General features: G+C 47.1%; 2 protein-coding genes across 4 annotated transcripts in view; one reads left to right on the top strand and one right to left on the bottom strand.

Moving 5' to 3' along the window:
• Positions 1-3,165, top strand: part of B4GALNT1 (beta-1,4-N-acetyl-galactosaminyltransferase 1) — a 44,545-nt gene extending 41,380 nt beyond the window's left edge. The window contains exon 12 of the mRNA XM_081900786.1: positions 47-3,165. Within this exon, the coding sequence (XP_081756912.1) occupies positions 47-261 (215 nt within the window). The 3' untranslated portion in view covers positions 262-3,165. The remainder of the gene's footprint in view (positions 1-46) is intronic.
• Positions 1,084-26,598, bottom strand: LOC309364039 (solute carrier family 26 member 10-like). Of its 3 annotated transcripts, none has more exons than XM_081900742.1 (18): positions 26,195-26,598; positions 23,518-23,628; positions 21,345-21,505; positions 20,365-20,529; positions 19,294-19,446; positions 17,623-17,705; positions 17,267-17,414; positions 16,702-16,815; positions 15,288-15,365; positions 13,439-13,534; positions 12,632-12,738; positions 11,727-11,796; positions 9,853-10,023; positions 8,906-8,945; positions 8,039-8,118; positions 6,755-6,809; positions 5,432-5,538; positions 1,084-3,519 (listed from the first exon to the last, which is right to left on the bottom strand). In XM_081900742.1, exons 1-18 carry the CDS (start codon positions 26,460-26,462, stop codon positions 3,481-3,483), a joined length of 2,046 nt encoding a protein of 681 aa, XP_081756868.1. In that variant the 5' UTR covers positions 26,463-26,598; the 3' UTR covers positions 1,084-3,480. The 3 variants fall into 3 exon arrangements, with proteins under 3 accessions (XP_081756868.1, XP_081756869.1, XP_081756870.1); XM_081900743.1 differs by lacking the exon at positions 26,195-26,598 and adding an exon at positions 25,153-25,349; XM_081900744.1 differs by lacking the exon at positions 26,195-26,598 and adding an exon at positions 25,118-25,348.
• Between the last annotated feature and the right edge of the window lie 313 nt (positions 26,599-26,911).

The following is a 26,911-nucleotide window of genomic DNA, read 5'->3' as shown; positions in this document are numbered from 1 at the left end:
GCTAAAATCCAGAAGACCATGCTAATCCTCCTCTCTCTCTCTGCAGAATTCTTCATTGATGGCCTGGGTATTCTGCATGTCGGTTCCTGTTCCGATGTGGTGGTGGACCACGCCTCAAAGCTTAAGCTGCCATGGCTAAAGACAGACAGTGAGAAGCAGTATGCCAAATTCCGCTATCCCAACTCAAGTGACAACAGCCTGACCACCAAACAGAGCTTCTTTTACTTCAAGAACCGTTTCAAATGCATGACCGGCAACTAGTCTCTGGTGCTAATGAGTTTAGCTTCACCCCTGACAACTGGCTTTGTCCTCAGGCAATTGGGTTTACCAATCTCAGGCAGCCTGCTCTGGCAATTGGCCAGAGCCCCAGGCAAATGGCCTTGTCTGTCAGCTAGCCAACCCCCCAGAACTCAGGGTGGCCTCAGCAGCCTCAGGCTTAAAGAGCAGTTTGGGAAATGGGCAGCCATGACCACTTTTTTAAAAAAGAAAAAAATGTCTTTTCTAGCAGGATGGAGAGACTGTGCTATTGCTTGATTCTGAGCCTTGGTGGTCCGGGGGATGTGACCTGTTCCTGTGTTTGTTTTGCCCTGTTACGTCTCTGAACTGGAGAATCTTGGATGGGATGTGATACTTGAGAACGCTGGAAGTTAACTTACTTTCTTTCCTAGCTGGAAGCAACCACAATTTTTTCTGGGCTTCCCCCTGCATCTCGCCACACACAGACACAATACTTTATCCAGTGCCACAACTTTTTGTGCCAAGTCTTTACATCTGTGCTCCCTCCTTCCCAATTCCTTTCCCTCACGCATCCTTCAAGCTGGTGCCATCCTGGGACATTTTGAAGTGCCAAAGACTACAGTGATGGAAAGCAGCCACCAGGGGGAAGCGTTGAGGTATAAATTGCTGCAAAGCAAGAGAAAAGGAGGACAGCAGGGGCCATAAAACAGCACACTCAAAACTCCAGACAAGTTCAGGTTTGTCCACTCCTGCAGAAGAAGTGGCCTGTGTTCATAGACAGTGGGGTGGGAGCTGGGAGCTGATTTTCTAATGTGGCAGGATTTTTATATGCTGAAGAAGGCAGACTTGTGTACAACAGACTGCAATGTTTTTATTTCAAACAAAATCCATTTGACAAGTCTTTCCCCCCATATCCCTGGACCCTGCTTCCTTTTGCCTTCTTGGTCCCAACTGCATAATCGGTATTACTGATCTTCCTACAGCTGCTGCTTGTTTTTGGGGGTGTGAAATGCTTATGAAGCAGGGCTGGGTTTAGTTTCTCCTGCATATTTAGTTCCAATGCATGGGATTGGTCCTACAGCAAGTAAGCAGCAGCCATTAAGACCACTCTGTTATATGGCACGCTTTCCCCACCCCCTTTCCCCATATGATGTGCACTCCTTCCTGGTAGCCTGGCTGCGAAGTGCTTATCTGCAACTGACTGCAGAGGTATTGAGACGGAGAGGCAATCATAGCACTAGCCAATCAGCTCTAGGCACTGAAGCATTTCTGCAGCAGGGAGAGTGATGCTGAGGGGACAGATACAGACATTGCAAGAGTCAATGTGGTTGGAGTAGGACTGATGATCACTGCCCTTTAGCTGTGAAGTTCAAATATATTTGTTGTACTACCATAGCGCCCCCTTCCTCCAAACTCTCTCTCCCTCTCTCTCCCTCTTTCTCTCTTTCTTTCTCTCTCTCTCCATGACCTAAAGGTTCCCTCTGGTCATGTCAATAGACCCAGAGCAAATGGCTCTTCTTCAGAAGGGGGAACATGTTGCTTTCCTGAGAGTGTTCTTGTGCTTTTCTGCCACAGCCATCAGATAAGCAGTGGGCTCAGTAGGTAAAGAATTGATGCTTACTGTAGTTTTTTCCTTCTACCTACCTTCCCCCTCCAGCCTAACTCTATTCCTTTTTATAGGGTTGCTTCTTGTTCAGGGTGATGCATTATGTTGCTAGATCACAGTTTCAAAAAGATTGGTATAGAACTGGGTCTCAAATAAAGCATTTACTAGATTGGTCAGTTGGCTGTAACAGAGGCTACTGAAGTCCCATTCAAAGGTGAAGTAAGCCCTGTTGCGTAGTGGGACTTACAGCACAATTGTTGACTCAGAAGCAAGTCTCTCATCTCTGTTTATCCATTCAGCAGAATCACATGCTAAAAGATAAGGCATTGAATGTTTCACTGCTCTCCCTATGTAAAGCAGGGCAGGTGAAGCCTCTTTAGTTTTAGCATACATTTTGACATGTAAATAAGATGGGTCCTCTCTCCTGCTGTCATGCCACTTTATTTATTTATTTATTTAATGAGGGAGTGATTCAACCCCTACACATTCCCCCACCCCACAACACTCTCAGATACAGCAAGAGTTATTTTCAAAATGTTGACATATTGATTTGGAACTATTACTGGAAAGCTTACAGCCTGTTCCTAATTCAGCCTAAACAAGCAAATGCTTAGTTTGGTACACACGGTATGAATTCAGATAGTGATACTAGGCTGAAGAGTCAACTATACTGATGTGAAGGAGAATTAAAACTAAAAGCAGAAACCCTCCTCAGTGAGGGAAGCTGCCCAGGAGGTGAACATCATCCCCATTTCTGACTTTCTCCCAACAGCCCTGCAGTGTTGCCTTACTGCCCAACCACATGAGGAGGGAAAGGCAGTTTATCAGTCTTTAGGGTGGCTAGCTGTAGATTTGGCAAGCAAGTTCTTCGGTGGTGGCGGTGGCAGCAGCGGGGTGTGTGTGTTAGCCTTTGCATGAAATAATATCTTCCAACCTCCCAATCCTCCTGTCCTTTTTGCATCCAGCCGTGGGGGCTGCTGCAGCTATAATGAGACCTCTCATTCCAGGCTGCACAGCCCTTTCACTCACATTGAGTAGAAGTCCACTAACTTTTGCTCAGAGCAGACTCACTGAAGTTAAAGAACATGATGAAGTTAGGTCCATTAATTTCCATGGGTGTACTCTTGAGTAAAACATAGCTGGATGCCACCTGCTGTTTTGTGGCTGCTGCTTTCCTTTCATCTTACGAGCTTACTGTCCCTTTCCTGTTGGCAATGACTTTACCTGTGATTACCGCAAACGTTTTTTTTCCTGTATAAAGGAAACGATTTGGGGAAGGGAATAAAGGTTTTTTGTGTTGGTTTTTTCAACAAAAAAAATTATCTCTGGTTGTTGGTGTATCGAAACTTTCTGACAAGGGCCCAGAAGAGATGGAGATCGAATAGGATTGAGTGCAAATCAAACCCTCCTTTAGTGTGGGGGTAGATGAATACAGACCACAACTGGCCAAAGAGGTCTTGGCAAGAGAAAGAGCTTCTGTCTTGTCCTGCTGCCTCCTTTCTCTTCTGTCTCTCTGTCCATTCCTGATAGGACAGCCCTCCTTGTTGGTTTCCAAGGCAGCCAGCTGCCTCTAGCATTTCTGTGATCTCAGCTAGTCCTTGTCCTGGTACGCATGGATTGATTTGATACAGAGGCAGTTACACCCAGATGGTTGGGTCCTTCAGCTCCATACTTTCCTGAGCAGGGAAAGAAAAAAGAAAGAATTCTGCATGAAGCTGTATACTGTGTAACAGGACTCTCCCAGGCATCCTTGCTCACTAGTCTCTCTGCCTTAGCCCCTATCTGCAATATAGGTGCATGATGGCTGAAGAAAGGATTGGGATAATGTATGTCAACATGCTTAAACATGCTGTATTAATGGTATTGTGAAGCAGTGAGCAGCAGACTTTATAGAGGCTGTTCTTATCCCTCCTGCAATGCATGGATTGAAAGAGAATGGAATGGGAAGGCACCCACACTTCTCAGTGTATGCTCCTTGGGAATGGAAGAAAGACCACCAGCTCCCTTGCTATTTCTGTAGAATGGGGATAGCCAGTGTGCTGTCCTGATGTGGACCACAGCTCCTATCATCCCCTACCAGAATGTCCCACTGTCAGGAATTATGTAGTCCAGCAACAGCTGGAGGACTCCTCTTGGCTGCTCCTGTTACAGAAGGCTCCAGCTCCACACGACACAGAGCCCATATGTGGGATTGCATGGGGACCAGAAAGAACTCTCATTTTTTTAAATGCTGCTACAAGAGGTACCTCGTAACAAATAGCTTGCAAAATGAAAAGCAAGCTGTCAACCAGCCAAAGCCACTTTCCCCTGAAAAGGGTATGCATCTGGATTGGTGCAATATCTACTAAGTGCGTGGCTGAGATGTGGGTTGTTTTTTCATTTTGTGGTTGCCACACTTCCGTACTTTTTCTTCTACTTTTCGTAAGTGTTCCATTGCTTCCTGCCCACATGCATGGGCACTCACTGAAGAAATGTTTCTGCACTGCTGGTTCTGCCCCCCCCCCAATGCTTCACTACCTTTTCAGATTCTTCGCATGTGTATGTAAAAAAAAAAAGGTAAAAAATACAAGCAAGTATTCCTGGTTTCACAATGGAGGTTTGTGTTTGGGGGATGAGGTGGCTGGGCCCCATTTCCATTTTGGTGGGTTTTAAAAAATTATTACCCATGCGTTGCACAAGAGTGACATTTTAGCTATACTGATACTCTAATAAAGAGGTCTTACCTAAGACCTCTCAGTTTGAAACAGTAATTTTTAAATGCCTGATAATACAGACTCCCAGGTAATCTCCCACACCAGGAGATCTTTTGGGGGGATCTTGAGAATAGCTGCTGTAAACTGGGTTGTTGAAATTCCAACATGCCTTCATGAAAATGGTTGAAAATAGGCATACAAATATCATTTTGGCCACTGGAAAGAAAGTGGGTAGGTTGTGCTCAGGTGAGGAGCAAATAGCCGCAGGTGTATGGCAATAGAGATTCCCCACCCCATCATCACCCTGCACACATTTTTATTGCAGGGAATTCATTGATGGGCTTCCACACCAGTGGTGCCTGTAGATTTATAATGGGTTATTGTTACTTAACAAATTTCCTGCAGTCAGAGAAAAATCCAGATTAAATATTTGAAAACAGTACAGGTATTGATGATGGAAAGGCCATGTGGATAGTGTGGGAAACTTGCATATGTGGACAGCACTGATTCCACAGTAAACCTCCATTGAAGCCCGCAGCGGAAGGCCCAGTGGTAAATCTGTGTCTGGATTAGTCCATTTAGGTGGGGGTTCATTTGATGGAATGCTCCCACATAGAAAAATAATATCCCTGCCCGTAGAAAATGGCCATGCCAGAGAGAAGGCTAGGCTGGACATTAAGAAAAAGCTTTTTCACTTGGGAATATTTCAACAATAAGAGTTTATACTTTCAGTCTCAATGGGTACAGCCACACTTGCTGTTGGGGAAAACGGAGCTATTTCCCGAGTAAGGCCCTCTCCTCCCCAGGGCTGCAAAGCTGGTTCCAGAGGGGCCAGGACTGCAACCAGCAAGAGCAAAGGCTCACCTATTGTCTGTCTGCACCCTCAGCCTCTTACCATAGTCTGTTGAAGGTTGGAAACCGCATCGTGAACAGTGACAAAAATCTGCTGTGGGGAAAGATGATGGAGAAGGCCACAGGACCTCAAGGTCTGTAGAACACCGGCTAAATGGAAAGGAGGAAATAAATGGATATGGGTGAGGTCTGATTCTACAGGCGCATGTTCCTCGAGGGGTGACCTGCATGTGTGAGGAAGACACCACCCCTCAAAACCACTGCAAACAGGATTTACCTCTCATTTTGTATGCAAGGCTTCCTCAACTGAGTCAGTTCACATATTCAGTGGCAAGTCAAGAGGGGAGCATGCACTTCTGATCTTTGGGTCTTGGGGCCTAACTGTGGCCACATCCACACCAAACCTTTAAACTGTGGCTTCCCCTAAATTATTCTGGCAATGCTGATTTGTTGTGGTGCTAGGAACGGACAACTCAGTTGGTCAGAGTGAGGTGCTGATAATGTCAAGGTTGCAGGTTTGATCCCCGTATGGGACAGCTGCATATCCCTACATTGCAGAGGGTGGGACTAGATGATCCCCAGGTCCCTTCCAGCTCTACAATTCTACATTTCTATGACTTGCAGCTCTGAAGGGTAAACCACAGGGCACAAAATTCCTTGAGGGAAGCAATGGGCTGTAAATGCATGCTATGGATGTGGCCTATGTCAGGAGGATGACAGAGCTGTGGATGGATTTCCCATTTCTTTATATTTCTGTGAAAGCTCGTCCCTTCCCATAGCTATTCAGAGCAGAATTACAGCACCAGGAATGGCCATTTCACCTGCACTTCCCCCCCAACAACACCCCCCCCCGCATGTCATTTGCTCCCATAGGGAGTGCTACCACCATGCTATGTTTTTGATGTGAATTGGGTACCCCCATTGCTGCTGTTTACAAAAATGTAGAGGAACGAAAACAGGAGACCCAATCGCAAATCTCTGTTGCCTCCTCTGGTTTGGCCCTCAGTCATGCAGGCTGAAGTGGCTGATCGAGAAAGAGGCAGCGGAAGGACTCATACAGAAAACAGAAAGCACACCAGATGCACATCTCAGAATACTTTCCAGGGGTTGCAATCGGCCGCTCCCTGCTTGAGTGTACAGCTGGTGGCAAGCCCAGGCTTGCTTCTGGCTAACGTGTGCATTGGGACAAGCTGCCTTTTAAATATATTGATTTTAATCTTTCTATATTATAACAACCATGCAATATAAAGATACGTCAGAACACAACATAGCACAAATTCTTTATATACGTGCAACTTCACTTTAAAAACAACGGGAAATCAGTGGGGGAATAAAGAGGTCTGGTGGCACCTTTAATTTCACTTACCATTACAGGAAGCCAAATGTATCTGCATGCCTGCCTTTTGGCATTCTACACACACCTGCAAGGCACAGGAAGCCATTAGTAGAGAATTGCAAACATTGCCTTTTAACCACAAGCTGCCTCGGTGATTATAGCTAGGTCCCTGGTGCTATGCTGTGATCTTCTAATTTGCTACTGATATTTGCACAACTGCGGGAGCTGGGGAACTATCTCTGTAATCCATTTTGGGATCTATCATGTCTGTGTCACTGTTTTTGATTCCATTATGGAAAATCTTGACTCCAAATTGTTCATTGGTAAGTTACATAAATAATAACTGGACTCAATAGAGATCCTTAGGGACACCGCTGCTCACAGTTTGTTCACCTACCTGCAAGTTTAAAGATCTAACTTAAACAAGACCGAGAATTGTAGTCCCAACAACATTGGCTGACAAATTGATCAGATCAGAGCCAGCCCTACTATTAGGCAGAGCAAGGCAGCTGCCTTAGGCAGCAAATGCTGACAGGCAAAGAGTAGTGGCAACATGTTGGTTGACAGAGCTGTATGTGCCTTTTTGCTACCTTGTGCTGCCTAAGCTAGCCTGTTACCCTTGGACAGAGTAGAGGATATTATTCCATCATCAATGTTGCAGTAAGTTTGAACTATCAGCCTGGTTGATTCCTGTACAAGGAATGAGGACAGAGGTGGGGCACCACCTTGCCCTTTGCTTGAGGCACATGGACGTAGCTTAGTGGGTGCAGGGGGTGCAGCTGATCAAGTAAATAAATAAATACTTAACTAATTGATCAATTGCATTACAGATATCTTTGTTCTAACATAAATCCTGACTATGCCTATGCTCAGGCGGCAGCATTCCATTTACTGAATTTTCTAAAGATTTCCTAAGTGGGAGGTCACATGGCAGCCAGATGAAACTTACTCTAAGAGTCAAACTGGACTTGGCACTAATGGAACAATTTCCTCCTAATGCAACTAGGAGGGATTGCCAGAAAGGTTATGTTGCTCCCTCTTTAGCATTATAACAGCTCCACTACCTGGGTGGATGCTGTTTGCATTTAAAACAATCAAACACCCTGCACATTAAATGCAAAAAGTGCATTTAACATTCAGTCAGGTTAAGCCCTGAGCTCTTTGGAGGAAGAGCAGAACACAGGTGAAATAAATAAAACAAGGCAGGCAATCTAGACTGGGAGCTTGGCTTCCAGATTGTCTCAGCACCCAGACTTTCTGATGGCAAGTGCGCCACCTCATTACTTGTACTCATACATATGTGTCCTTTTGTACCTGAATAAGTAGATGGGCTCCAGCTGCGTCCACAAAGGACACTCCACTGCAGTCAAGAATGACAGCCTGTACTGACACACCTGGAAGAGCAAAGTAGACAGACCACAATCTGCAATGAATCCAACAGGCAGAGCCCAGCAGCATCAATGACAATTTGCCATGTGCAGCTCTGCACATGCTCAGAAGCAATCCCATCTCCAACCAGTTTTCACAGGGGAGACATAAATCTCATTTTCCATAAGGGAAACTGTTGCAGCTGCACGATCACAACTGTTTTCTTCAACCCAGCCCAACATGTCCAGTCCTCTGGCATCTCCAGATCGGGCTGAAAAGAAACTACTATCTGATGCCTTGGAGAGCAGCTGACAGTCAGTGTTGACAATACTGAGTCAGATGGGCCAGTATGATGGGGCAGTATGATGCTTTACTCAGTGTAAAGCATCTTTCTATGTTCACAGAAGAGAACCTGCCTATCAACTCCTGTCACACCAGTCTAGTGTAGCTAAACACAACACCCAGCATTTTGCTCAAAGGTGGGAAGATTGAAGGCTTACAAGAAGTAATTTGATTTTTACAAGAACGCCAAGATCCACTATCCAGAGCCAGGTGCAAGACACACACACACAGAGCGCACTAATGAATTCTGAACCCATTAACTTATTCTGAGAACCAGAAGTGAATGGAACTCTTCTCCTTCCATAGGAAAAAACACTCCTGGCAAGTCTCTTACACACACACACTCATTCAGTATCCTCAGCAGAATACAGGAAAGGGGCAGTTAAGCAGCTTTCCACTTTGCAGAGTTCAAAATGCATGTTGACTAAGCAAGATTTACCAGGAACTGGAAGGCAATTGCCCTTTGCTTACCTGAGCCAGGCTTTTTGTCTAGGACAGAGACATTGCTCTCCTAGGAAGAAAAACAACAGTTAATCTCCACTTAGGTGAGAAGAATTTAAACTCCAGACAAAGTGAAAACATCTCCAGCCTTGGGTTTGTTCATTTAATTCATATTTATTTTAAAACCTCTGCTTTAGAGCAAAACCTAGTTTGGTCCGTGGCTCAATAGGACTTGCTTAGTTCTTTGCTTCTACTGAATCAAATGGTCTGTATCTAGTACAGAATTGTCTTCCAAGGATGTGCTCTACAGGGAGCTGGCTTCAGGCACTAGGCCTGTTGGCGGCCAACTCTGGGTTACAAAGATGTCTGCAAACGTGGCATGAAGGCTGGTAACATCAGCCCCATCCTGTGGGTGCCCCTTGCAGATGACCACAGTGCCTGGAGACAGGTCATGGAGATATAGCAGTGGCCAGAGGAGGAATGACCGCTGAGAGAAGCGCAGAGAGAAGAAACTCCATGGTGCATCAATGGACGCCTTCATCTGCCCCAGCTTCAACAAAACATGTTTATCCTGTATCAGTCTCTACAGCCACAGCAGGCGCTGCAGCCTTACAACAGTCTGAGTTCTCCCCCAAAGGCACACTCCTCCATTATCTCCCAAGACGGATGGAGGCCAACTCCATTGGCTCCCACTCTGACTAGCAAGAATTGTGTTAACTTGATTCTGTTATTTATGACTAATATTTTTATCCTGCTCTTCAGCTGAGAAAGCGTTCCCAGAGTGGCTTATGAATATCAGTGAGAAGATGTCCCTGCCTTCAGGCTCACAGTTGACCAGTCTCCACACAAAAGGAAGAGGAAAAATGCAAGCAAGCTTAGGCACTAATTCTTGGCTAATTCTGAATTCCACTCCCAATTTTCCACTCTACTTCCCTCCATCTTTTCTGCCCCCCTCCCACCCTGTGTTGCCACATTACCACAGTGCTGATGTCCATCTTGAGCTCGATGCCTGGAGCTTGGTCCTCGTGCTGCTCCCCGTCTTGGTTGAGTCCCACAAGTTGGCTCAGAGTGTCGCGGAAGAAGCTGCGGTTCCCATAGTAGATGGGAGCCTGGTAGCTTATAATCTTCACACCTGGGATCTCAAAGCACTAAGAAGCAGGGATGGGTGGATAAATGGGGTACAGATGCATCATTGTGCCTGGCTAGGGTGGCCAAGTTAATAAAATTAACCCCATCCTAAAATGAATATACGAACCCCATCATCTTTCAAATTTTTGGCTGAAGCAGAGGTGATGAACCTCTTTCAGCCCAAGGGCTGCCTTCCTTTGTGGACAAAGGCAATGTAAGGCAAACAGAGATTTATACACCCACATGGATAGGCACACCTCCATTCAGACAAGCAACAGCAGAGGTGAAATTAGGGCATGGAGCCTCCATGGTCTCTGCCCAAGTCATGCCCCTCTCACCAGGAATGATGTAGAATGGAAGGCAAGAGGCAGGGGTGTGTGTGTGCTGAATTTTGGGGCCTCTTTGCCTGCTCCAGTGACCCCCACCCCCTACCAGAGTGATCAACCACAAACTCTGGGAAGGATCCCAGTAGAAAGAGGGACCCTGGCAAAGAAGACACCAGGGGCTGCTACAGCAGGACTACCTTGCCACAGGGCCATTCATTTGGAGACTAGTTGTGGGAAGGATCCTGGTGGCTTTTTGTATGTTGATAATGTTCATAGTGTGTTTTAAAAATGTATTTTAATATTGTTTAATCCTAGGAAGGATTTGTTCCCTGAAAAGGGTGAAAAGGGGGGCACAAATGGTTGTAATAAATATTTCTGATCCTTATTAAACCACAGACCTAACCCCGCCTACTTAGAAGTACCGCATTTTTCGCTCTATAGCACGCACCCGACCATAACACGCACGTAGTTTTTAGAGGAGGAAAATCCGTAGGCATGCCACCCGTAGGCATTCCCTCCATAACACGCACAGACATTTCCCCTTACTTTTTAGGAGGAAAAAAAGTGAGTGTTATGGTGCAAAAAATACGGGTAAGTCCTACTGAATTCAATGGGGCTTATGCACAGGTAGTGGGGTTTGAATGACAGCCTAAGTTGCCACCACATCCTTACACATCTCACCTCAAAGGCAGACCCCCTTGAGTACAGTGAGGCTTGTTCCCTCTCCTAGGAACATCTGCTACATTTGCTACCTTCCGCATCCTCCTGGGATAATTGCCATCTTCTGCAGTGTGGCTAATTTTCATTCTAGAACACTGAAAACTCAGAACTCGCACGCACTTCTGCTTGTCCTGTGCCTAGAAACCATGGGTCCAAGAGATTTCCCTCTTGTCCGGAGCTTTCATTTGTCCCATCACTTACCCCGGGAAAATCTGCTGTTTACTGCTGAATTCAGTCCGCGGAATAAATGAGTGATGTTTGTTTTGATTAAACAGTAATCAGGTTTTCCAGGGGGGAAGCAGTGGGATGAGTCCTCACTTCACACCCACCTGCAGGTTCTGATCCTTCAAAAGCCTGGGTGGGAAGCCTTCTGATATTACTGGACTTCAGCTCCCTTCACCCCAAGCCAGCATGGCCTATGGTCAGGGATGAGAGGAGTTGTAGTTCTGGAGAGACACAGGTGCCCCACGTGTGCTATAAATAGCCTATCAAGAGATTAGCATGTGTGTGTTCAACTAGTGTGGACTGGGCACCCTTGGGCACTGGAGTCGCCCCACCAATCTCAATCCTGAGATTCATGCTCCCTGCAGTGGGTGCTTTGGGGCTGCAGCTTCAGACATGCACGTGGCGTGTGTTCCTATGTTTGTTTGCTCCCTCTTGATCCTCACGACTCTTACCTTGCTGTTGTGCTTGACAGGCTTGTAGATCTCTGTGTCCCCTGCCCTGCCCAGAACTGAGCACTCAGCCCTGTAAGAATGACAAAGCGACATGAAGGGCAAATGGGCAATTATCTGGACACAGCTCCCCCAACATATAGCAAGCATGGTTGGAGGTGGAAGGTTGTAGAGAACCATAGGCTCCCTCTCAGCCCCCAGCACAGGCTCCTTCTCGTGGGACCTTTGCTGCATGGGAGCTGCTATGACACGGCTCATTCATGCACCACCAGGGTAATGTGAGGAGCCTCAGGCCACGTGGCAGAAGCCCAAATTGCAGTTTCCCCTCCGCACTAGTACTGCTCCAGTTTCTGGGAGGGGCAACACTGGCTCAGTAGGGTCTACACTATGGGTGAGGAATCTCAGGCATTTCAGATGTGGATGAACTGCAGTTCCTATCAGCTGCAGATGGCAAGGGATGATGGGAGTTGTAGTTCAGCAACATCTGGCAGATCGCAGGCTCCTCATCCTGGCCTACAATGGCTTGCAGAAGCTCTCCAGGGTGTCAGATAGGAAGTATTTCCCTGTCCTACCTGAAGATGCTGAGGACTGAATCTGGGACCTTTTGCATGCAAAGAAGATGCCCTATCACTGAGGCATAGCCCTTCCCCATATTTAATTCCATGTGGCCCCCAGCAGAGAGGTGTGGAGAGGGAGAGATGGGGTAGCAAGTGAGGGGGTAGGAATGGTATGAAATCTGCCCACCACTAACAATGCAGCCCTCAACAGAAAGAAGCTCCTCCCCCTAATCTTATAGCCTTGCAGGCTCCTCCCACATTCCCAACTAGGGGACCTAATCCTAGCAGCTGGGCCTGATCTAACATTTGACAAGAGGAGAAAGCAGAGGAAGGGGACAGGCAAGCAAATACCTCTGTGTGCGGCAAACAACAGTCATCATGGAGAACACAACCCCCACTGCCAAGCCAAGGTCCACGTTGAGCACGACCACAGAAAGCCACGTGACGACCCACAACGTCTGCAATGGATGAGAAAGGGTGGGATAGAATCACAAGGAATCCTGAGAGGAGAGCAGCTGAGCACCTGAGGATACAGATCTGAGGCGCAACCAGCACTGCTCAGCTTTGTCTACCAGCTTTGACACTTAGCGTGGAACATCATGCTGTTCAGTCCTTCACTGGCAGGCTTGGTGAAGTCCGGGTGGAAACTGGCCTAATGCAAGGAACTATTACAGTAGGCCAGGAGGACCTCTCAGAAAACTGGAGCTACAATGGCTAAGGACTGGACCCTTTCACATGGCAGTTTCACACCAGTTCACTGTGAGAGGTAACGGACAGGCTGGTATGGCCTTCAGATTAAGCTCCCCAGTGCCATGGCTGTTTGGCATGATGGGGGCCACAGGCTCTGCCAATATGACAGGGGTGACTAACCTGTGGCCCTCCAGATGTTGCTGGACTTCAACTCCCATCAGCCCCAGTCTGTATGACCAATGGTTAGGGATGATGGGAGTTGTAGTTCAACAAAATATGGGTGGAGGAGAAAGAAAGATTCTTCATCCCTACTATAGGCCATTACTGAGAACTGTGGACCTAGCCACTCCAATTGCAAAAGCCTGGTAGCAATGTAAACATTTTTGATAGGGGAGGAACATATTCAGTTCTTAATTTCCAACTGCTAGATTAAAAACTGGTCCATTCTCAGATGCTGTCATGGCTTACGAAGTCAATGGGGCTGATCCTCCACAGCTCGGGCAGGTCCTGGAACTGCAGAAACATCTGCCGAAGGCTGGTGACATTGATGCAGGCCAGGACAGCCTAGACATGAGAGAGAAAAGAAGTGTGAAATGAGGGGCCTCTTTAACATACTGTCCCACTTCCATACCACGGCTCTTGAACACCACTGAGGCACTGTTTTTCTGTGATCAGTTCAAAACAGAATTAAAATTCAGTTCAGTAAAGCCCCGTTACAACTTTCATTAGAAGCTTTCTCCTCCTACCCTGGGCCTGCTTGCTGTTCAGCAGGGATGCAGCACTGCTGACCTCCTTAATTGGTCCTTCAGTACCGTATTTTTCGCCCTATAGGACGCACTTTTTCCCCTCCAAAAATGAAGGGGAAATGTGTGTGCGTCCTATGGAGCGAATGCAGGCTTTCGCTGAAGCCTGGAGAGCGAGAGGGGTCGGTGCACATTGACCCCTCTCGCTCTCCAGGCTTCAGGAAGCTATCCGCTAGCCGTGGGAGAGCTGCACGAAGTCGTGCAGCTCTCCCACCTCTTGTGGACAGCTGCCTGCACCCAGAAACTCTCCTGCACCCAGCTCAGCGCTCCCCAGGTTTCGTGCTTCCCACGGCTTGCGGAAAGCAGCCTGTTCTGGGGGCTGGGGTCGGGGGAAGCTCGGTGGGGGAAAATAATTTTTTAAAATGTATTTCCCCCAAAAAAACTAGGTGCACCCTATGGGCCGGTGTGCCATTTGGGGCGAAAAATACGGTATATATAATAATTTAATTAATGACATTTACATAACATTTGACTGTTTAAAAAATAAAGCCCTAATTCCTGTTCCCTTCGCTGGGGGGGGGGGAGCTTTAATTACCAGTTACCTATCTTATGTTTCCTTTCTTATGTTTTTGTTGTGAAATAGTGCTAGCTCACCAAGAATTGATAGTTTTAGCTCACCAGGAACTGATAAAACAATTAAGGAGCAGCCACACTGAACAGGAGACAGAAGCTGCGGCAAGAAGCTTCTCATTACAGTCATACCTCGGGTTACAGACACTTCAGGTCGCGTTTTTTCAGGGTACAGCCACACCGAGACCCTGAAGTACCAGAATGGGTTACTGTTCGGCGGCCGTGCATGAACAGAAGCGCTAAATCACGCATTGTACATGCGCAGAAGCACTGAATCGCAACCCCCATGTGTGCAGACGTGGCGCTGCGGGTTGCAAATGCTGCAGATTTCAAACGTGCGTCCTGCACAGATCACGTTTGCAACCCAAATGTCCACTGTACAGGCCAAATAGCGTTGAACAGCTTCCACAGCATGCTGTTAGTCCACATTGGGCAGGCTGGTGCTGCAAGTGCACATTACCATTTTGCAGAGATCAGTGGGAAGAAATGGGTTGGCAACAATGACTTATAGCCACCAGATTCTCTATAAAAACTAAGGAGGTAAATTCCAGGCTGAACAGCTGGCATGGAAACAAAATGTGTAGCGAGAGTGTATGACTGCACACACCGTACGTTTAAAGCATGTCTCCTCTGAACACCAAACAAAACAATACAGCTGGGAAATGTAGTTTACCTCTCACAGAACTACAATTCCTAGCACCCTTTAAATACAGTTCCCAGGATTCTTTGACGGGAGATGTGCTTATAATATATGGCATGTGAGTCAAGCCTTTGTACTAACAGCAAGTAAATGACCCAAAATTTGTGTAAAATATGGTACCAAGATATATCAATGATGCCTAGAGCACATGATTTAATTTTGTATCAGGATTGGCTGAGCATAACGAGCTACCCTTTGAATAAACCCCTATTCTCCCCCCGACACATAGTATCAACTAGCTCACCTTCGGTAAGTAGTAGAAGAGAGGTCCAATCCATAGCAAGACCACCAGGACAACAGCGCTGGTGAAGAGGCCAGAGAGCTGTGGGCAAGGAAGGCTGGTTAGTTGCATTAAAGTCCACTGGCAACCAAGGGACATTGTTCTGCCTTAGTATAGCACAACGCCAGTAAAGTAGAAAACACCAGTGGTACCAAATAAACACCTGTATTCCCCATAATGATGAGCACTCTAAAGAGTGGACCTCCAGCTACCCAGGTGAGCCTTGGATACATGAGTATAATGAATAGGAATTCCCCATTTAAGTTCAGTTCTCTACATTTCCACATCTGTTTGCATTTTTTTTTTAAGTCTTCATGAAAATTCACCAAAATTTTCATGCAATTTCTTCTGATATACATGATTTTGTATGCAATTTTGCCTAATACACACAATTTTGCAACATAATTTCCCCTTATATATTGCATTTCATACACCATTTTCACTAATGTATGCATTTTTATGCACACTTTATCCTAGTTTAAACCTCCAGCTCACAAAATACATTTGTTAATTATTACAGACCCTCCAAGTGTCCCTATTTTCCAGGGACAGTCTTGGATTTGCAGAAGCCGTCCTGGCTTCTGATTTGATCCCAGAATGTTCTGCTTTTCCTTAGGATGTCCCTGTTTTCATCGGAGAAATGTTGGAGGGTATGGAGTTATGCAGTCCCCAAGCCCAGGAGATAAGAAACTATAAAACTTTTAGAAGACATCTGAGGGCAGCTCTATATAAGGAAGTTTTTTTAAAAAAATGTTTAATATTTTATTATGTTTTTATATATGTTGGAAGTTGCCCAGTCAGATTGGTGGGGTATAATTAATAAAGTAGTTATCTTCTTCCTCCTCCTCCTCCTCCTCCTCCTCATTGAATAGGATGTCCCTATTTTCATCAGAGAAATGTTGGCGCGTATGTTATTATTATTTATTCTGGTCTCATTTAACAGCAGGCAAATCCATATCTGCTTGCTGTGTAGTTATAAAAGGCAAAGGAAACCTATCAGGAAAAAAAGTTGGGTGCTTTCATCCCAATGGACCACTGTGGCTGACAATGCTTTTGGAACCAGCAACTGGGATAACCCTCTCCTTCCCACTGTTGCTGGAAACAGTCTTGCTTTCCACTTTTCTTTCTAGAGCAACCAGCCCTTTGCTCCCTGCCATTTCCACGCAACAAATGTAAATGTAGTGGCATGGTGGTAAGAAAGGCCATTTGTAGCCCAAGGATGGGGAGCCTGTGACCCTCTAGATGTTGGTGAACTTCCGTCCGCCTAACCAGCATGGCCAATGGTCAGAGATGATGGGAGCTGGAGTCCAGACAACATCCAGAGGAGCACAGGTTCTCCACCTCTCTCCAAAGCACTCCTGAAACAACAGCCTTATACCTGTGTGCGTCCACCAGCACTTTCCAAGATGTTGGTTGTAGCCAGCGTGGCTGAACTGGGGAAACAGGTGAACAGGGAGGAGACCAGGTTTGAGAGGCCATGAGCCAGCAGTTCCTGTAGGAGAGCAGAGGAAGACAAAGTAAGAGCAGGGTTTTAGCCAGCTGAACCTGAAGCAAGGGGTGGGCAGGTGTATCCAGAGCAGGGATGGGGAACCAGTGACTCCCCAAATGTTGTTGGGACTCCTACTCCTATCAGCACAGTCAATGGTCAGGGACGATAGGTGCTGTAGTTCAGCAACATCTGGAAGACCAGGGGCTCATTATCCCTGGCCTCAAGCAAGAAATGAAGAACTCTCAAGCTGAGTCTCCACTACAAACAAAGACAATTTTTAAGCTGGAGGGTCCCAGGAACATAAGAAGGCCCCTTCCGGATCAGACCCAAAGGCCCATCTAACCCCGCACTCTGTTTCCACGCAAGCAAAGGGAAGAGTCTCCATGACTGAATGTGTCCAGGTTCTGCCTCCCCACCCTGAGGGGACCCTGAGCTCTCCAGGCTGGACACACACCTGGTTGGGGTCAATGACATAGTGGTGCTTCTCAGCGTAGATCATGGCCAATGACACCGAGATGGCATAGGCCACAAAAGTGAGGGCCACCGTGTCACCCAGCACTTGGGGCAGCAGATGCAGGGCTGGGAGCTGGGGCTGTGGGAACCTGCATGAAAGAATGGGGGAATGGGAGTCACTGTGTGCCCCGGGGACAGAGACCATTCCCTGCCCTTCCCCAACAACCAGGGTCAGGCCGAGTTTGGAAGCCGCACTTCTGTTGCCATGCCAACAGGGCAGCGGTGGCTTGACCCTCAGCTGGCATAGAGAATGGGGAGGACAGAGAGAGAGAGAGAGAGAGAGAAAGGGGGTCTTACCCTGCTGGGAGGTGTCCAACAACCTGCACCTTATAGTGAGTGTTTAGGGAGGAAGCAAAACAGATCCCAGTAGCCAGCAGTACCTGCCAAAAAATGACAGACAGACCCAGTGTCAGTCCAAAGGCCTGTAAGCTGTGTGGCTTTTAAAAACAACCTCCTCATTTGCCTTTAAGAGATTCTCCTATAGCCGCTGTCCCGCTAGGTGCTCCAAATATTAAATCTCCACAAAGTGTGTCCTCATGTATTTCAAATATACTTCACTGTGAAGGGACATCTCACATTTGTCAAAAGTCTCCAAATATTGCAAGAATTAAGGTCAGAGTGAATTAGCAAGGGGGGATTTTCTATACCAAGCAGGGCTGGACTAGTCATGGGATTATTATCCTGGTACAGGTAAGAAAACAGAAGGTCAGGCCAGTTTGGAACATGTATGCTGAAATCCCTTTTTAGCTATTTGACTGAACTACATTGGCCCAGGTTTTGCATATTTTGTAACTCAATGTGTTGCACAAGGAAGTAACATGGTACTGTATTTAATATCAGAATGTGTCATAGCGACTAAGGTCCTTGAGAGCAGAAGAAGGAAAGTTCTGGAAAATTCTATGAGGTTCACTTCTTATGCAAATATTGTTTTGACTACGTAAAGGTCACGCTGAGCCAGGAGAGATAAATACCTGTGCTCAGTGTGCTGCGCTCTCTCTCTTACTTTGCTCACTTTCGCTTGCACAGTGCTTTAATAAAGTTTGTTTGTTTGCCTCAGTAAAGTTTTTCTGCCTTTACTGTGAATCTTTGACTCTGCATTTTGACTCTGTGTGGTTCCTTATTTATTGCAAGACAACTACTGTCCGACAGAATGATGCATTGTGAAAATCTCCTCTGTCAATTACAAACCAAGTTTTTAGCCCTCATGGCTGTGAAAAAAGGTTTTGAATGCACTGGCAATGACCACCAAAAGTATAAAAATGATTCTGAACAGTCATTCCAAGGGCCACAGAATTAGGGCAAAACTAAACAGGATGCTAAAGAGCATCTTCCTACATATTTTGTTTTGTTTGCTTAAATTCAAATATATACAGCTGGGGTGGGGATAATTAGCATGGATTGCAGCAGGTGGGGAAGGCCTGTTTAAGTCTATCCTCTTCTGCTGTGATCCTGATGGAAATTTTCTCCCAAAGCATATAATCACTATGAAGAAGTATTTTTCTTCAGCACCACAGAATAGAATGAAAGATTTGAACTCACTGGCTACAATCTGAATAATTATCAATCACCACTTCCATTGACTGCTATTTGTATTTTCTTTTTAAAAATGTGCATGTTGAAATAAAATATGCATTTAATAACAGATCTAATTTAGTCTTTCATCTACAGTGCCCTGCTCAGCTCCCGTCCTCTCGCCACAATTATACCCCCCCCCCCGCTATCTCCAGCATCCATGCCTTTCCTTGCCTCATCTACACTTTATTCTTCACCACTCTTCAATCCCTGCTCTACCCACCCATCCAAATCTTTTGATGACCTCAGACTTGGAAGAAGAGATAGACAAAGGAAGTATGAGCAAATTAGCTGGATTTACATTCTTTGTAAGTGTTAAAATGTGACTTTCCTTTGCAGGGAGTCACCAGCTGTCTGTATGACAAAAGACAGCCTTGACGAAGACTTCAAACGTACCATGATGATCTCTCCCGGGATGGGGACCCACAGCCGACTCCGGTAGCGGTTGTTGATCTCTTTGATGGGCACCAACACAGCCAAGCAGAAGCCTGAGATGAGCAGTTCCGCTGTGTTGGTTAAGGGCAAGGCTTCCACAACAGATGCCAGTGTCTAGGGGGAAATGCAGAAACACGGACACCTGGCGTGGCATTCACAAAGGGCAGCCAGGTCTTCCGTCCGAGGGGTGGACTGGAATGCTTTTAGCAGCCTGGGAGGAGGAAGCAGCTATGCTTATTGGAACCTTCTAGCAGCTATCAAAACACATCGTCAGCCTGTTTCAGCAAACCAGATCTGCCACAAAGCTGCCCAGGGGTGGCCGGTGTGCAGTGGAATTGGCAGGGCCAGTGGCAGGAAGACCAACTGCAGGTGGAGCCAGAGACAGTGACAAAGCCATAAGAATGTAGGTCAAATTCAGGGCTGGCCCAAGATATTTTGGCCCCTGAGGTGAAGCACAAAACAATGTCTGTCTCCCCACCAGGGAAGAAGAGGTGAGGGAAGATCTACATCAGAAAAAGGGGGGAATAAATATCTATATTGGGGTCTGCTGGCCCTGTGGATTCTGCTGCCTGCTCACCTCACCTTGCCTAATGAGACCAATTGTCCCTCTAGTCCTCACAGTGGCCAACCATAAGTCAACTAATTCTAGCTTTGTCCCCAGTCTTCTCCTCCCTCTGCAAGGGCAGCACTGGAACTAAACTGGCAGCCAGTGACACACTCTAGACTGGTTGGAAGAAGGCAGGTAAGTGAGGGGCTGGCTGAAGCCAGGCTGAGGTTGGTGGGGCAGTGCCCCCTTTGCCCCACTCAAACTGCTGAAAGCACCATGGAGTGAGAGAGAGAGAAGCAGTGGAGAAAACAAGGACACTCATATTAGCTCAGAGGAACAAAATACCTTATGGACTGCATCCAGGAGCAGGTGTCTAGGAATGAGAAAGGCGTTCTCCTTCTGCATTTACATTTCTGGTGGCTTCATAAGCAGAGATGTCTGCACCCCCACCCCCACCCCCACCCCCTGAATGTGGATCCACATACCTTGAAGATGGCGAAGCAGCCAGCGGGACGTGGTAATGGCAAGCCCAGGAGGCTCTGGAGCTGAGACACCACCACGTGCAAAGCAGCACCACAGGTAAAGGCCTTGACGACAGGCTCCGAGAGGTAGGTGGAAAGGAAGCCCAGGTGAAGTGTAAACATCCCTGTCTGGGGAAGAGGGGAAGGTGGCAGCAGTCGCTGCGTGAATTGTGTGTCTGCTGAGACAGACTGTTAAGAACACAGATTGTGGTGCTGGGTGCAGAAGCGAGTCTCCTCAGCTTTCATTCTTTTAAGAAAGCAAGTTTCTAGTCCTTACCATTGTGGAAGTACGCCAGAAAATGTGTGGGCTAGGCCTACCAAAATCTCAAAAGCCAGAGGAGCTGCCAAGTAAGCTTTCCAGAGGCCATATAACACGGTGCCATCAGGAGCCCAACACAGACAAAAGGAAATTGTTCTCAGCACAATAAACAATTAGCATGGAATTCATTGCCACAAGAGGTGGTGATAGACTTTAGAACAGATGGCTCTTCAAAGGGATTAGACAAATACTGGGTTTTTAAAAAAGGATTTTAAAGGGTTTTGGTGGGGCGGGGATCAAATGAGCTTGCTGGAGGAGAGATATAAGAAGAGCTATTAGCCAAGAGAGCTGGGATAGCTCAGTCAGGAGAGCAGGAGACTCTTAATCTCAGGATCGTGGGTTTGAGCCCCACATTGGGCAAAGAGTTCCTGCATTGCAGGGGGTTGGACTGGATGAGCCTCGGGGTCCCTTCCACCTCTACAATTCTATGGTTCTATAGCTAAGACTGAAGCCTCCATGTTCATCAACCCCTAGTTTATCAGCCCTTATTATTAGCCAAGGGCAGCCCAAGAATCCTCCCAGGACGACAGCCATAGCACTGTTCCAAGGCTCAAGCCCCCCCCTTTGTGATGTGCTCGGCCTTCCCAAAGGAGCCCTTTTGCCCCAGCATCTCCCTTTGACTCACCATGAGCAGCCCGACAAGGAAGGCCATAGCGGCCGCCACACCAATGCGCTGCGCCTCCAGCAAAGCTGCTTCTGCAGGGATGGTGCCATTGGACTGCAGGGGCTCAGGAACCAAACGCTCCACCACGGAGCCCGTCATCAGACTGACCACAGCAAAGGTGCCTTTGGAGAGCAGGAAGAGAGGAACGAATGAAATCTCTGCATGTCCCATCCTGGGCGAGAATGACACCATGGCACTCAGGACCACCCATTCCTATTTTCCCCTCAACAGTATACTGGGGGTGCTTCCAGGTGTCCTGTTTATTCAGCATTCATCCTGATTTGTTTGCAGGGAAGCTGGACAACATTGGCTATTTAGTGAGCATTCATTCTGATTTCTTCATGGGGCAGTTAGATGCCATTGCATCAAAGCAAGTGTTATCGCAGCGCATTTCCCATCGCCTGCTCTTTTGTGGAAGCGGGTTTGTTGCACAAATACTTCCAAATCAGTTATAACTGCCAGTATGTAACGGAATCCCACCCAAAAATAGTGACCTCAGTTACATGGCATTGTGACATTTATTCATGATCCTGGCAGCAGCAGTGCCACCCATTCCTACTTTCCGCCTGAACAACACACTGGATCTCTCTCTACATTCAGAAAGCTGAAAAATCTCCATTTGCAGCCTACAGGTCTTGGATGGGTGGAACAGAATAGGCTGACAAACAATGACAAAGACCACACAGTGCGCTTTATGGCAGTGGAAGGATCTCTCACTCTCCCCCACGTGGCATGCTAGTAGAGTAAAACTCAGTTTTCAGTCCAATGCACCAGTATGTGAGCTTTAAGAGCAAACACAGCTTGAGGGGCATTCTTACATTTCAAATGTTGCAGAATATACCATTTCCCCCCCCCCCATGTATAAGACTAGGGTTTTTTTCCTAAAAAAAACAGTGTCCAAAATTGGGGGGCGTCTTATATACAGATAGATTCCCCCCCCCCCCATTTTCTTAAATCCAAGTCCCCCAAAATAAGGGGCATCTTATACATAGGGATGTCTTATACACGGAAAAATATGGGTGTATATCTGGAACATTTGAAATTCATTATTTATAAATTCATATTTATAAATTGCCCAATTTAAATGTACTGCCACTACTATGAACAAGCTATGCAGTTACTGTCATAACAGGTGGCCTGGAAGTGTGTGCATGTGTGATGAAAAGGAATTGCATATCTGGTGGGCAAGTTGATGAAAGCTACTCTACAGGATTGATGTGTGAGAGGACTGGTCCAAGAATCAAGGGTGAAGTTTTGTCCTCACTACCACAAGATCTCCAAAGGCAGCACATTATTTTCCTTTGCAAAAATGAATAGTGACCATTCACTTATACCGGAGTGGAGACAGTAAAACGTTGCCTTCAGGGATGCCACCCTGGCAGCCCCAGTTGTTAAGAAGCAGGGCTGGCCCTCTCTTCATCTGCATAACCACTGCATTGTGTGACAGGATCTTGGAAACCAGCATGTATGGGTTTGTTATGTGTGTAATATATTATAGCACACACATGCACATTTTCATACACAGAGAGAGAAATCAGACAGGGCAGAAATTATTTCCTCAAGTTATCCTGTCCTTAGCCTTCTTCCTCTCCATATTTGGCTTAGCCACTTCATTAAATCTGAAGCACATTTAATTGTATTCAGCAAAGTTCTACTCAGAGCAGACCCATTGGAATGAATGGGCCTAGTTTAACTGTGTCCATTAATTTGAATGGGTCTACTCTGAGTATGACTAACATTGTATATAATCCATTATTTATAGTATTAGTATCAGTAGTATTATACTGGTGCAGATATAACTGCAATCTTGGTTGGCTTTTCTGTGTCTGCCTTTCCTCTTTCAACAAGGCTTTATCTCAAATGTCATCTGAACTTTATCTCAAATGTTATCTGAACTAGGTTTCAATTTGTTTTTATATATGCAATTGCTTTAACTTTTTAATGTATGGATATATACACACACACACACTGTATTGTGAAATCACTTCAGGATAGTTCATAGGGTCAGGGCTCATAAATTACAATAATAATAATAGATCTGCCCGGAGGACGTTAAGTCATGGAGCCCAAGAGCAGTGCCCCAGGTGCCCATCTATGTCGACTGCATCCTGACTCAGCCATGCAGCACACTTACCTGTGGACACATGGCGCCCCGTACCAAACAGCATGTACAGCAGGGCAGGGAAGAATGAAGTGTAGAGCCCATAGACTGGTGCTACTGAGGTGAGCAGAGCAAAGGCCATTCCTGCAGGAAGAACAAACAGAACGAGCTATACAAAATCCCCACCGGCTGGGAGGCCAAGTGTAAACAAGCGGCTGGGACAAGAGTTCTAACTTTCGGAAGCACAGCATGTAACTGGTAGGCCCCGCTTCCCCTGCTGAAGGACTGACAATGTCACTGGTGCCTAAGAGCCACTAGAACTGACAATGGGAAGTGATCGTGCCATACGCTCCTGCTCCTCCGCTCAGTAGCCCCATGGAAGTGGTAATGCTGCTATTCAAGTAATGTAGGATCTACCCCAGAATTAGTGGGATGGTATCCTTGAAAGGGGACACGGGTGGCGCAGAGCCTAGGACTTGCTGATCAGAAGGTCGGCAGTTCGAATCCCTACGATGGGGTGAGCTCCTGTTGCTCGGTCCCTGCTCCTGCCAACCTAGCAGTTCAAAAGCACGTCCAAGTGCAAGTAGATAAATAGGAAGGTAAATGGAGTTTCTGTGCGCTGCTCTGGTTCTCCAGAAGCGGCTTAGTCATGGTGGCCACATGACCCGGAAGTTGTACGCCGGCTCCCTCAACCAATAAAGTGAGATGAGCGCCGCAACCCCAGAGTCGGCCACGACTGGACCTAATGGTCAGGGGTCCCTTTACCTTTATCCTTGAAAGGGTCAGGGGCCCTCTCAGGGTTTTGTTGGAACCCAGAGTCCAACTCTCTTGGAGCACATGTGATGTGTGTCTGCCTCACTAACATGTAAACTTAACCCTCTCTCTCAGAGCACCTCCAGACTGTCAGTACTTTGCAGGAAGGATATGGGAATGCACCCTTTCAGGTGGTCTGTTTACTGAGCTTTTATCCTGATTTGTCTGCAGGAGATTAGATGACAATAAGCATCCATTCTGATTTGTTTCCAGTGTATTTTCTCACCAATCAACTAAACTTGTGCAACCCGAATTGGCTAGCATGTGATTGTATCCCACCCGAAAAATCCAGTCCAGAAACAATCCCATATCTCACACTGCCACTAGCACATTTATGAAATTAGGAATTCTGGGGGGAATGCCACTCAGGCTGCACAATTACAGCTGATTAGGAAATTTTGTGCAACAAGCCCACTCCCCCAAAGGAACAGACTTTTTGCAATAAGGAACAACTGGAAAGTGTGTGATAACCCTTGCTATGGCACAACATCATCTGACCCCCTTGCCAACAAATCGGGATGAATGCTCAATAGCGTTTGCTCAGTCCAGAAGGGTTCATGCACTAGGATTCACTTTCCTAGTCAGCAGCATGAGTGACAAGCATGTCAGCATGTCATCCCTCTGATGAGCTGGGCTCCAATCCACGAAAGCTTTGCACTACTGTACAATAAATCTGCCAAGTCTTTAAGGTGTCACGTGACTACTTTGTTGTCAGGGTCTTGACACAAACACAGCCACCCCTCAGAATTAATTTTTAGAAGGAATAGAATTTTGAAAATGCCACCTCTCAGCAAGAAAATGGGCTGTCCAACAAATCTACATTTTTGAAATCATTCCCTCCAATGCTCTTTCTACCTTCTTTCTTTTCCACTGTCAAAATCTGGCGGAGGAACAGCCCTGGCCAGAAACCCCTTGATGCATGCTCCATTAACCCCAGCTGCTTACGGCTGGGCTGCCGCTGGAGGAAAGGGAAGCGCCACCTTAACAAGGACAGGCAGGGCATGAGTCCAACCTGGGGCCTCCAGGGCGGAAAGACATCCAGGAGTTGACTCCCACCCCCCTTGCCATTCCACCACACAGACACAGCCTCAGAGGTTAGTGAGAAACAGCTCCTGAAGCAAGACAGGCTGCCAGCCCCCCACCCTTGCGTGTTTACTTCAGAGCCAGCTCACTCCCCAGGTAAGTGTGCACAGGACTGCGCAGCCTTAGAAATCCCAGACTAAAGCCAGAAAACAAAAGACTTGTTGTTCAAACAAGGAAGATGCAAAGCTGGTCACAGATTTTTTTTAAAGTATGTGAACCGGGGAGAGGGCTTGAGGAAGTGGATAAGAGGTCAGTGATGTGTGTGCAAGGGAGCAGACAAAAATACAAGGGAGACTGAGAGTAAAGCATAAGGGGCACTGAGAGTAAATCCCCTGGAAGGTTTAGGGATAGCTTGGGAAACAGAAACGCTTAACAGTTGCATAGAGAGCAGGGGCATCAAGTCAGCAAGCAGAACCTCCAGGGTGAAGGATCTTTGAAGATCTTGCAGGTGAGGAGAAGAAATTAGGTAGGACTTGAGAGGAGAAGGAGGAGGAGGAGGATCCACACCAGTAAAGATCAGAAATCCTTGGAGACTTTCATGGGGAAGGGGAGATGATAGAGAAAGGAGAAAGGATGATGGTGCCCAGGTTTGCCCCCTCCCAAAGCGACTCATCTCTACCACCGCCCCATCTCCTTGGATACTTCTGGAAGGGAAGAATGCCCACCACCGCCGTATGTTCTGCAACAAACTTCTGTGCAGAAAAGGAAGAGGCTTCACTTCAGCCTCTGGCTGCTGTGCTATGTCTTCCAGGATCACCACTGACGTTCAGTTCAGCAGCGTTCCCTACACACGCTCTCTCACACACAAACTCACCTTGTGGGATGTGCACAATGCCCACAGTTAGCCCTGCCACCACGTCCCCCAGGAGCCACTTCCTAGGCTGGTACTTGGGCAGCCAGCTTGCAATGGGAAGCCTGCTTCGGAGCAAATGCAAGGCTGCAGCCCTGGAGCAGCGGCACCCCTGGGCCAGCTTGCCCTTCAGCATCCCTGCCAGGCTGCCCTCTGGCTCTGGGGGCGTCCCATAAAGCTGCTGGAAGCGCTCCTCAGTGTAGATGCCACGGTACAAGGCCAGGTTGCTCATGTTGACATGGGCTGCAGGCAAGCAGGCAAGATGCTCACAGTCACCTTTTATCCCTGGCTGGGCTTGACTTCTCTGGCCAATCGCAAGGCTTGGGGAGCTGGGATTCTCCTCCCTCTGTGAAGCAGAATGTGGGTCAGGGCAGGAAGGGGGCGGAAGCTCAGGGTGCTAAGGGTCAGGTGCAGGGCACCAAGGCTCTAGTGCCTCTAGGTGCCCTCTGAGTCATGCATGAGGACAGCTTTCCCACCCCCTTAGACATCCCTGATTACCAGACGCTTCCCTAGTTGGAACAATATAGTAAACTGTCCTTTGTTATCTTTCCATTTCCCTTGGTTCTCCAGCATGAGCTCCTGTTCCTAAGCGGACCATGGATTGTTTGTTTGTCTGTCTGTCTGTTTTAGTGGGGGGTGGGGGTGGGGTGAAAGAGAAGAAAAAACAAAACAAGCCAAGGC

This window comes from Podarcis melisellensis (genome assembly GCF_964234715.1).
Source record: "Podarcis melisellensis genome assembly, chromosome: 2".
NCBI classification, from domain to species: Eukaryota; Metazoa; Chordata; class Lepidosauria; order Squamata; family Lacertidae; genus Podarcis; species Podarcis melisellensis.
Note: the sequence above shows the minus strand (reverse complement) of the source record. Positions and strands in the feature narration are given on the sequence as shown.

Excerpts from the sequence above, each read along its gene's own strand:
- LOC309364039 (XM_081900742.1), bottom strand. The coding sequence starts at position 26,462 with ATGAGCAACCTGGCCTTGTACCGTGGCATCTACACTGAGGAGCGCTTC. Across the intron at positions 17,706-19,293 it reads TCCCGGGAGAGATCATCATG|GTACTGCTGGCTACTGGGAT; the intron begins GTACGTTTGAAG and ends ATTTTTTGGCAG. Across the intron at positions 10,024-11,726 it reads CTGTCAAGCACAACAGCAAG|TGCTTTGAGATCCCAGGTGT; the intron begins GTAAGAGTCGTG and ends CCTGCTTCTTAG.